The following is a 12,036-nucleotide window of genomic DNA, read 5'->3' on the forward strand; positions in this document are numbered from 1 at the left end:
GCAGGAAACCCACACAAACAAGGGAAGGACCTGCAAACTCCATGCATATAGTGTCCTGGCCGAGGTTTGAACCTGAGACTTAGCGCTGCAAAGACCAGAGTGCTAACCTCAGAGCCACTGTGTTGCCCAAGCATGAATTGTATGTGATTGTATTGTCTGACTTATACATCTGCCCTTCTTATAAAAATTATATTGTCCTGACAATATTATGCATTGAGTGTCAACACCAAGGAATTCTTCTGGGCATTTTCGTTTGATTTTTGTCTGATGTTTGTCCTTCCTTTATCAGGAAATTCCACGGCTACAAGACTGTTAAGGAGTACTATGAAGCAGAAAGCTGTGTTCGTTATTTACAGAATGTAAGTTTTTTGTTATAACACATAGCTATAATAATTGGGGTGTGCCTAGACAGAACTGCAGAGTAAAAGTATTTTTGTAGACCCCCTCATATATGCCTTAATGAGATTTTTAGGAAATCGTAACCTGTATCGGAGGTTTACTTCTTTCTGTATTCTGTTGAAATCTTTCACCTAATTCAAGGATAGGGGCGAAATCCTCCCAATGGTGACACTTGTTCCTGTGCGAGGTTTTCCTTTAACTTCTGAAAGCATGGCACAATAAAAAAAAAGTTATTTTTTGTAAAGCAACAGAAAAAAGGAGACAACTATGAGAATTGGAGTTAACTAGGGTAAATAGAAATATTGGAATGTCCCTTTAGTATGGGGTTAAAAAGTTAGGAGGCAAATTTCACTAACTAGTTATGTCCACAACTTAGATTGGCTTTGTAAACGCTTGCTTGCACTCATCAATCATGGTGCCTTTTTACATATATATTTGGTCCTAATATTAATGTCTCTAAGGCCGTTATTGAAGTCTCAGACGATATGAATAGACTAACGTAAAAACCATAACTGGTTAAGTAAGGAAATGGAAGCCATGGTGTTTTGCTCTGGTCAGTCCCACACTTAGTGCTCCTATTTCTATTCTCTTTTGCCCATCCAATCCAATGCTCCTGTAGTGGACCTGCATAATATAGTGGTAGAGTGGTGTGCCAACAGAAGCATTTGGTATTTGGTATTTGGGTTTATGATGGGTGTGCAATCGCTAGCTCCAACAGATGTATGTAAATATGCGCCCTAAAAACCAGAAGGGCCCTCCCTACTGTACACAATAAGGAGATTGGTGAAGGGAGAAGAGTACAACTGGGCTAACATTTCATAGTATGTGGTAGCCTTAGCAGAATATGACATATGCAACAGACCTGTCTGTAAGGAAAGTAGTCCTATTCTGTCTGTGAACACTTTGGTTAAGGACACATGGTGGGAAGCTCAGCATAGCATAACTCCATAGTGAAAGTTTATTTTTTTTAATGTTTCAGGTTTCTCAGAAGCACTGTGAACATGCTGTGCCAGTATGTGGGTTGCTGACACTTCAGTGATTTTCTTGCTTTTGTTTGTACTCATAAATATTTATACTTTTTCAGACTTTGTACAGACAAGTTAAAGGGTGACTATAGAAGAAACTATTCAGCTGTAACACTCAGTAAATGTAACGTATGATTAGCCACATGGTTCACCTTCTAATATTTATTTGATTTTTAAGTCTGATGGAGTTTAATGTTCATCTTTTGCTGATTCTCAATTGATTTCTCTTTCTAGATTCATGTTCCACTCATGCTGGTGAACTCTGTGGATGACCCACTAGTCCATGACAGTTTGCTGTCCATTCCCAAGACGCTGGCTGGTACGTTTTTCTTGCGTGTGTATTTCAGGAATATTTCTTTATAGTTAAGAAGCCAATGTTCGGATGATAGAAAGGGACTTGTTGAAGAAGATATAACCAACTAAACATAAAGAAAGTGACATTTCAGTTCTGAGGATTTCACTTAGACGACCTCTCTCCAGTTGTTATCATTGGGGCTTTGCTGCAGTTTTCGAAGCAGTTCAGCAATAAAAATAACAGCGCAGCTCACCTTATTACACTGAGAGAACAGTTCTAAGGCCAGACAGTATATACCAGTGCAGCTGGGCATTGGTAACATGCATAACTATGTTCTGGCAATTCTTGCATAGTAATTTTGAGTTCAGTTCAGGGATAGACCTGGACAAGCAGGTAGAGCTCTGTAGGTAGGAGCATGTACCTTTGTGCTGGCTGTTGTACGGCCTAATTATTTCAATGATAAAGGTTTGCTTTGTACAGGGGTGTGTTTCTATTTCTGATATGTCATTATTTTTTTTCTGTTCATTTTCAGCAAAAAAAGAAAACGTTCTGGTTGTTTTGCCACTTCATGGTGGACACCTGGGCTTCTTTGAAGGCTCCGTTCTCTTCCCAGAACCTCTAACCTGGATGGATAAGGTTTTAGTGCAGTACTCGAATGCCATCTGCCAATGGGAGAAAAACAAACCACAGTGCTCTGATTCTGAGCAAGCAGAATCTGATCGAAAGTAGATTAACGTACTTTTGTCACCTTCCCAAAGACATGCCTAAAGAATTGTACTTTTTCAGCATATATATCTAATACTTTACTAATGGATACATTCACTTTTTTCTTTTGCTTTTCTACTGTACATTACAATATGGGTCTACCATCTTATCTTTGCAGTAAAATCACCAGGAAGGGGCCATGACTCTACTATGAGCTTTCAGACTTCCTGAATGACCCTTATACCTAGTTACTGCATTGCTTTATGTATTTGCTGGTTTCAACAGCAAAGCAGTTATGTTTCTATCTGTTCTATCTAATATCCAGAATACCTAGATTTGTTTTATGTTGAGGAATGAGACCCTCAGTGCTGGTTGTACATTCCATTTCACAGAGAACAGAGAAGAGAAATAGACATGGTATACCAGATGAAAAAAAAAACATTTTTGGGATATCACTTTCACTATTATAATTTTACTGCAGCCATAAGGGATCATGGAATCATTTTGTTGTAGAATCTAAGTGAAAGCACTCTTCTTACTTGGATACATGACAAGTGGTATCTACTCAAGTACAGGGGCTTATATGACCCTCCTATATGAAGCCTGTCCTAAAAAGGCAGTGACTTCTGCTTTAAAGCCTTCTCACACAGCTTTACATTTAAGGCCATTCTGTAGAGCAGTGGTCCCCATCCTTTCCGACTGCAGGGCCCTGCAACACAGCACGGTACATGTACAGCCTACATCCCTCTGCCACCCCCAGCAGCTCTGCTTCCTGCCAACACACCAGCTGAGAACAGCAGAGCAGAATAAAAAAGCTGGCGTGCTGTCAAGCGGCGGAGCCGCTGGGAACAACAGAGAAATGCAAGCCCCACATGCACCGCTTCGCCACTCCCAGCACCTCCCAAGCCGTGTGAAGAGAGCCGGCCGTGCTCCTGCCGCCACACTGCCACCACCTGCAGAGCAGTGTAAAGAGGGCCGCTGGCACCTCCCGTCACCCGCAGCCACCCATCAACTAGCCACAGACCGGCACCAGTCAGAGGCCTGGGAGTTGGGGACCACTGCTGTAGAGTAACAAGAAGGGCTTTTACATTTGAGCAGTAGTAAAACATTTAAACCTCTGATATATGAAGCCTTAATGGGCTATGCTCATTTATCTAGATACAATTGTGTTTATATACTACATTAACATGTAAATGGACAGTTGTATATGCCCTAGCTGCCAAAATGAAATAGTCCCAAAACAACATGTAGGACCCGTTTGTATTAATGGCCTCTTTAAAGTGAAATCCTATTTAATCAGTCAAGGTCAAATAATTCCTTTTGGATCTTTGTTGCCAAAACCTTTTACTTGGAGAGTTCTACAACCAAAAATGTCCATTAACCTGCTGTGTAGAGGGTGTCAGGGGGTTCCTCTCACTTTCATAGAGAAGTCTTCCAGGATCTCTGCAGACGAATTGTGCAGCAGTAAAACACAATCTCTTCAAAGCCTTCACTACGCATTCTCCATCTGTTGACAAGAATTTTGTCCAGCGGTGCACTGATATTTTGTTTCTTAACATGGAGTTATCTGCTAGAAGCACATTACTTGTTGAAATTTGCCTTTGTAGATTTGAGAAACATTTTTTTTGTTTATATTTTTGTGTAACTGTTGCCCATTCATAATGGGGAGAGTTATTTCCTAAGCTGAACCAGTAATCATGTTTAGAGTATTTCGATCTAGCGATTCAGTGTTGACACCACACTGCATCTGCTGTGAATATGTGACATTTGGGGCTGGTACACACAAGCAGATTATCATTTCTGATCCCATTAAACAAGTGAATCGGCAAAAAACATTCAGCAGCTGTCTGACCGAAATAATTGCTGATAGATTGGGCATTTGGTAAATATCAAATAAAATACACAAATGGTATAGTATGTATTCAAGTGTTTCAATACTTTCTGTTTGGGAAGAATCTCATACACCTATATAAAGTGTTTTGGGATTTCTGACTGATCAGATACAAATCAGAATAACATCATCAGATGAGTTGGTTGCTTGCAGACCTGCTTGTGTGTACCAGGCTTTATATATTACGTGCTTGAAGAGAGATTATATTTCACCAACTGTGTTTTTGTTTAAGTCAAAGGGAACAACACATTCGTTGTGCTTTACGTTATGAACCTGCACTTATAGATATTTCAAGATTACTTACTGCACTATTTTTTTTTCCATTTTACCAAAGCCATTAGCATTTTTAGTTCATAGTAGTTATTTATTTTTGCTTGTAGGTGAACAATGTTTAGGATTGATCACGCTGTTATCTATAGGGACACCGACTGTACTACATATTAATTCCATCCAGCTGGCAGCAAATTTCTAATAACTTTGTGGACTTATCCGGGTGACCTGTAGGCCTTAAAAAGATGGAGATGGCTGCAGAGCCACCTGGATGTCTGTGGACTTTGATATCTGTATACCAAACTATGCCTTTATTGTCCTGTTATTGATATATTACAGTCTTGTAATAGGGAAAGATAAGAAATATATTTCCATGTGCATGATGTACATGGTGTCAGCAGTATGGGGAATGAGCAAACCTTGTGTCTTCTGTTCACGTTGCAGTACCTTGCAATGCAGGGTCTTTAACAGCATCCTAGTATGGCATGCAATGCTGGTTGTTTTGAACTGTCTTTTTGTCATCAACTCTTTTCGCTTTTTTTGTTATATGTTCTGTTTTCTGCTCGTATGTTTCACAGTGGGAACAAGCTTTCATATCTCTTTAAAATATAAGTCAGTAACTAAGCCATTTTGCAGTTGAGAAATGGATTGTGGCTCGATTCCTAGTCATATAATTTTAGTAATTAGCAGAGATATCTTAACCTAGATTGACCCACACTATTGTGACTATCTGGGTAAAGACCGACACTGGCAGTAGAAGGAAGTAAAATAGTAAAGGGCCCTAGTAATTTAATCAATTGCTGGTAAAGTATTATGTTTATTCAAAGCTTACTAGAACTTTGTATAAATGCAGCAAGTGGTGTCCTATAAACTTCTTTCTTCCTGTATTATTGGTCCTTATAAAAGCCCTGTGCTTGGTACTCCCTTTGAATTAGCACTTTTTCCTTATTTTTGATATGAAAGTTAGACCCCATGTGATTCCACACTGCTGTATTTGATAGCACTTGCACATTGATTAGGATGGTACTGACCACACCGGTCTGCCATTTTGCCCTAAAGTCCAATGAATCTTCAGTTTAAATTAGTTAAATATCTTTTGGGTACATCAAAATATAATGCAGTGAGAGTCTTATAATTTATTTTCATTGTAAAGCAGTTACAGATAGAAAACATTATTCCTGGCTAGCATACTGCAATGAAGGATCTTTGCTTTCTGTTGGGAACCCATAGTCTCTCTTCTGAAGTCTGATGTCAGACTTTTAGCTCTGAAATCAGGAAAGCTTAAGATCAATGCTGATTGGAGAGCTGTGGTTCCAAAGCTACACACATTACTTAATTGTCTACATCATGGTTTTTCAACCAGGGTTCCTCCAGAGATTGTTAGGGGTACCTTGAGCCTAGAGCAATTTGGACCGTCAGGTCAGTTAGCAATGACACCAATTTTTTTTTGGCTATCTGTAAGGGTGACATTCTTGGAACAGCAATGTCAACAGTCATTCTTCTAAATGTCCACCAATGTACTGTGATCTGTGGTTAAAGCAGTTATTATTATTATTATAGAAGGGGTTCCCTGAGATCCGAAAAGAATCCCAAGAGTTCCCCCATGTGAAAGGCTGGACTACTGGTCCCCTAATATCAATCTGCCATAGGACGACTGCAGTCATTCCCTATGGGAAGGAGAATCGGTAGGGTGCCAAACATTTGCCCTCTCTTCTTCTCCATAAAACCAAAAACAGCACTTGTTCGTGTTGATGTAATTGAAAATGATAAAATTTGACATAGCTTAACTCGGCAAGGGTCCTTCTCTGCAGCATGCTGATAGGGGCAGGATTTCAAGTCCAGCGTACCATGCGCTAATGTAATGCAACACTTTTTAAATCATGTCTAGTGTGAATCGGCCTTTAAACATTTTTGGCTTTCATGCAGCTGGAATCTATTAAGCTGATTGAAACTAAAGGTTTAATTGGGCTTTAAGCCAATCTTTGTGAAGCGATTGTGTTTCAATCTAAGACTTGTGTCGCACGTATTGTATTTGGAGAGTACATTGGATAACACAGCCCGTTCCCCTTTCAGACAGATGAAGTCAGGACTCTTACACAGGTTTCATTAGATTTAATGAGAGTAAAATTAGTGAGCTGCAGCCTTGTACGTATAACAGGCACAATAAAACTATAGGGAAGGACACGTTTGGTATCTTTATTTTGCCATTAACAGATATAGATAAAAAATATTCCATCAGAGCTTGTTGTATTGGCTATGTATCATTCATGCATGTTCATCTATTATGGGACACTCTCCAGCCCATCGACTATAAGCTGTATGGTATCTATATAGGAAATGGCTGTCACATTTTATCTTTTTGAGATGTCAATGAATTTGCACAGTGTAGAGTATAATATTGTGGAATATTTGAACAGTCGTATAGTTTTTAGTGATGGTAAAGACTGGTAATATGTGTTTGTTTGTTTCTTGTTTGACCACCACTTTAATTCTGCCTTGTAAGTAACTCTTTTGTTTGTCCTCTGTTTTGTTTGCTTCAGTATTGTATAGTGTATTTGAATCTTATTTGATTGTTGATTTGCATGCTTGTTTTCTGTGGTTTACCACTCAGGGATAGAACTGCCACACACCAAAGTGTTTTATGATTGAACTGAGAGATGCTCATCACAGGAAGTTACCATGCAAGCATTGAAGACAGGTTAATTTATTTTTCTAGTTGTTTGTTTTTGTTTTTTTACTATTAGTTATGTTGCATCAAACAACAGTAATGCATACTCGGCTTTGTACTCAGGATTTTTTGCACTTAAAAGGTCAGTCCAGCAAGAAAATAAAATGACATTTTGTGTACATGTATGCAGGGTGAAATATCTGCTTTTTTTTAGGGCCTGTCAATGTACTGTAGTCATTACAAGGGGGTCTCTAGAGTTTTAGATTTCTTTAACTATAAGTTTATAAAAGGCACTTTTGGAGGAAGTAGCATAAACCAAGCATAATGGATGCTGAAACTCTGGAGAAAATTGCTTGGTGTAGGGAATGTTCCTATCAGCAGCCACTAATAAATGCAGGGTTGGTTTTTGGTGGACTGCCCCTTTAAAGTACACTTCATTTGCCCTCGTTGGAGGGTAGCCATTATGGCATCTTTGTGAGTATATAGGACAATTTAGGTCCCAATCATTGTAGTGTATAATTGAATATTCAATATATATATATGGGTATGACGTCGTCTGTTCCAACTTTTCCTATGGGAGCTGAAAGGAACCTAAATGTGCAAATTGCCTATGTCGTGCACATTCCTGCACAGCGCTTTCCAAATGACAACAGTAGAAATCAGCTCTTCCTCCTGGGAAATATACACGTGTTGACGGCTGTCATGAGTCTTGATTGATGATATTTAAACACTGCAATCAGTCAGGCTTGACTACAGAGTTAGGAGAAAAATATAACATTGGTCTCCGTGCTTCCATTGTAATTTCACATATTTCTCATTTTGTTTCATGTCAGGAATAAACTAATATTTTTCTTGTTTGCATTGTAAATGTACATTGAGGCCTTGGGTCTCAGGCAGAATGGCTTGCTTTTTAGGCAGTAGATTCTTATTATCAATTTAGATTTGGTCTAAACTGCGCTAATATAAATCACCTTTTATATCTTGATTTCCATTTATCCAAATTCTCAATACATCCCTATATACAATAATGATGCCTTTTAGAAAGCATTCCTGTATCAATTACTGTCTGCCCTAAGTTTTAAATCTAGACCTATGGAAATGTTACCAAACATGGTCTACAAAATTACTTGGACTATGCGTGTCTTACTCCAGTCCTTGAGGGCCATATAATAGCCAGGATTCTGATATAAACAGTCATTTTCTGAATCTTTGTAAACCTTCCATTACTAGATGTACTGCTGTCTGAAAATGACTAAAAAAAGCATGTGAATCCTGGTCCTAGAGAACTGACCTAGAATATAACTTTTGAGGTGATATTATATAGTACTGTAGACATGTAAGTATTCAACATGTTAGAATTCATATCAAACCAGAAACTCTGAAATGTTGGCTGTCATCTAGCTTCGGACATTGATGTAACTAATTGAGTTCATCTGTTACATTCTGCATTTATCGAAAGAGCAAAAGCGATGGTCTGGAATGATCTCCACACAAAACTGTTTTTTTTTTTTCTGGGAGATGATTAGGACTTTCCTAGTTCAGGGACAGGTACATTTGGCCTGTATTTAGCCTCAAGCTGCTTTAAGTTTCTCAATTAAAGCAGAACTAAACCTTTCCCAGTTCTACTACAGGTTGCTGCCATCTTCTTCCTTCTTTTCCTCCTTGTCTTTGACCATCTTGATTGGCCTGGCTGGGATGAAGTAACTCCTGTGCCGGCCTGTGGGAGTTCGTTCAGTCTCAGCAAGTGCAGGGGAAGCCAGGATTGCTGGCTATCCTGGCAACCAAAACTGAGCTGCACATGCGCAGTTTAGCATTTTTGTCCATTCCACAGAGCGATCAGGCAGGTAGGGAGGGTTCATTGCAGACATGAAATCACCTGACCTTTTCTTTTCTTATATATATATATAATTACAGAAAAGCAGAACAACAAAGAATATAGGAACACCGGAAGTTCATTAGAACTACATGGGAATAGTTTCTTTAGTAGGAAGATAATTGGAATGAAATTTACCTGATTTTTGCTATGGTGTCCTCTCTACTGCAGCCAGTGGGCAGTACTATTTTGTGTAACTGGTTACAGCACTGACAGATGAATTATTATGATGAAAATGAAAATGTTTTATTAACTTCCATGCAAAGTTGTTTTACACCAGTTTTTGTGGATGACATGAGGCTGGTATGTAAATTTAAGCTTATTTTGTGATCCTAGTCCCATTTAGCACCTAAACCCACAGTCCTAATTCACTGTGTTTTGCAAGTGGTTGGAGCTAGAAGTAGTCTAGAACAGTAGTCGCTAACCGGTGGTCCGCGGCTCTGGCCGGTGCGCCCCCCTTCTCCTGACCCGGCGTGGTCTGTGAGGTCCAAAAAAGGTTGGCAACCACTGCTCTAGAATGCACATGGACAGGGTAGTACTGAAACATTTAAATAGCTCTGCAACCATAATCCAACTTGGAGATCCGATTGGAATTCGCTTTGAATTCTGTCTATAAAAGATATTGAGACCTAAGCAGTCTAAGTGTTGCTTCAGGTGTCTCTAAACCAATTTTTTTTCACGTTTTAGAATATTTTGGAAGTTTCTCCCCCCCCCACCCCCATTTTTGTCCTATTGAGAATTGCCCTCACATACTGTCCCATGGACACAACAGTAAAGAGGGAGTTTAAGTGGAACTAAACCCACATTACTTGCCTATTCCCGTTCTGTTGCAGGGGGCACCATCTTCAGTCTTCTTTTATTCCTGGAGGCGATATTTGGCTACCTCGATTGGCTGTGCCTGAATGACTTTACTCCCGGGCAGGCACATGTGAGTTCCATCATTCCAGACATGCACAAGGGTAGCTGGGTTTGCTGGGTTTCTCTGGCAGCCAATGTTGAGCGCATCTCAGCAAAACTTGACAGCTGGGCAGCAATCAGACAGGCAAGCACAGTTGCAGAGGGGACATTGCCTGTCTTTTTCTGTAATAAGGACCTGCCTTAATCGCCCATGGTAAAAGTAGGACTTTTGTTCCACTTTAATCTCACTTGTTTGATCTTCAGGATTAATAAAACCAAACAGCAGCTGTGGTCCTTTCCTAGTCTGTCTGAAATGAAAAAAGTTTTGCTGTAGCTACACTTAGTTACTTATTTCCTTTACATACAGAGGAGGCAGCCATTGCATGAGCTCAGCTGATATACTGCAGAATGAAACACCTACTAGGATCTGGTCATTGCATTATTCCATAGTTTCACTGATTCTATTAATGCTTCTAGACTGAATTCTAACTACAATTATAGTGAAAACTGTTTTAGGATCTTATGGGGACACAGTGTCACTTTTTAAAATAGTAACTATGTACTTTCAATGAGCATTGATGTTGGTCACAAAATAAAAAGAATCATTTTAATAGGGCAGCATTTATCGCAGTTAAATGATATACAACGGTAATACATAATGTAAGTTTTTACCAGCGTCCATAATGTTCCAAGTACAGTTTAGAAAGAAAGTGACAACCTAACCGGAGAATGAGAGCAACAAACTGTTTTCCCATTGCTTGGAGCCATGCATTCATGTAGGTCTGGAAAAGGCGCTCTGTCTGTTGGCAGCCATTTTTGCATCAATGGAATTGTAAAGGCCAATCAAATGTATATTGCATGCAATGCTTTTTTATAGCCTGTTAGGAAACTGTTTTTTACAAAATGGGGAAATAAGCCTTTTGGAGCAAGCCATATATCTACAGAATATAGTTTCTTATACGGTGCTGCATTGCGAGTACATCGTTTTCTATACGTTCCCCAGGTTGAAGAATGTACTCCATTGTTTTGTAACCCAGCGCCTAGGATAGCAAAGACATTTTTTTATCAGATTATTTTAAAAACTTGACTGTGGATAAGTACCAACCAAGAGTGTTTGGTTCTTGTGTTCCCCTGATCCCAAACACAACTGCCTTAATAAGCAGGGTAATTATAAATGTGTACGCAAGTGCTGGCACTTAAGGATGCAGTTATTTGTAACGTTTTCACTGTATTCTTCTTCTAAGTTGGCTTGCTCCTACCATAGGTCACCATTTTTACTATCGTTTTATTTTGAAACTTTAAATGCTGCCCTAAAATGGTTACATCCAGACACAAGCAACCTACGGCTTTCAAGTGACAGTGGCCAGAAGGGCATGCTGGGAATTGTCCTTCCTGCCAGAGCTAGAATGCCATAGGTTATCCATATCCTGGTCACATTTGCGAACTACAAACCTGGAAGTGACTGAATTTCCTTACTAAGATAAGGGACCGGTCATTTTTAGTGATTAAAATTTGCAAATAGCAATGCAATTTTATACACCTATACCCTAAGAAAAATGGTCTTCTTTCTTTTTTTTTCTTTTTTTTTGCTTTCTGATCATTTTTGTGCGTGATGTATGACGAAGTTCATAACAATGAAAAAAATACATTTTGTTACTTTTTGGACTTGATGGACCTGAATATGTTATAATAAAGATTATGTTTAACTCATATGTATGTCTGTGGCTAAATTTATTTTATTGGATGATATATCAAAGAAGGTAAGTCCCTCTATTCAAGGGGAAAACCAGCATACTTGGCAACCTAAATTTAAACCTTTTTCTTGCTGTCCTGCGACAGTACCTGACCTATTATTCAATTAATGAATATGTTGATAAGGCTTGCTGCCTAAATGTTATCAGAGAAGGTATTATTTAGACTGGTATGTTTCACAGGCACAACTGGAATTCATGAACATATAAGAATGAAAGCCTCTTATGAATGCTAGGGTTGTCTACCCTTTTATGTAAAGTA

At 39.0% G+C, this 12,036-nt stretch overlaps 1 protein-coding gene across 1 annotated transcript in view; it reads left to right on the forward strand.

Moving 5' to 3' along the window:
* ABHD2 (abhydrolase domain containing 2, acylglycerol lipase) overlaps positions 1-11,733 on the forward strand; it is a 50,555-nt gene extending 38,822 nt beyond the window's left edge. The window contains exons 9-11 of the mRNA XM_072402715.1: positions 290-359; positions 1,659-1,743; positions 2,252-11,733. Of these exons, the coding sequence (XP_072258816.1) occupies positions 290-359; positions 1,659-1,743; positions 2,252-2,448 (352 nt within the window). The 3' untranslated portion in view covers positions 2,449-11,733. The remainder of the gene's footprint in view (positions 1-289; positions 360-1,658; positions 1,744-2,251) is intronic.
* Positions 11,734-12,036: the final 303 nt, after the last annotated feature.

Source organism: Pyxicephalus adspersus, chromosome 2 (genome assembly GCF_032062135.1).
Source record: "Pyxicephalus adspersus chromosome 2, UCB_Pads_2.0, whole genome shotgun sequence".
Lineage (NCBI taxonomy): Eukaryota > Metazoa > Chordata > Amphibia > Anura > Pyxicephalidae > Pyxicephalus > Pyxicephalus adspersus.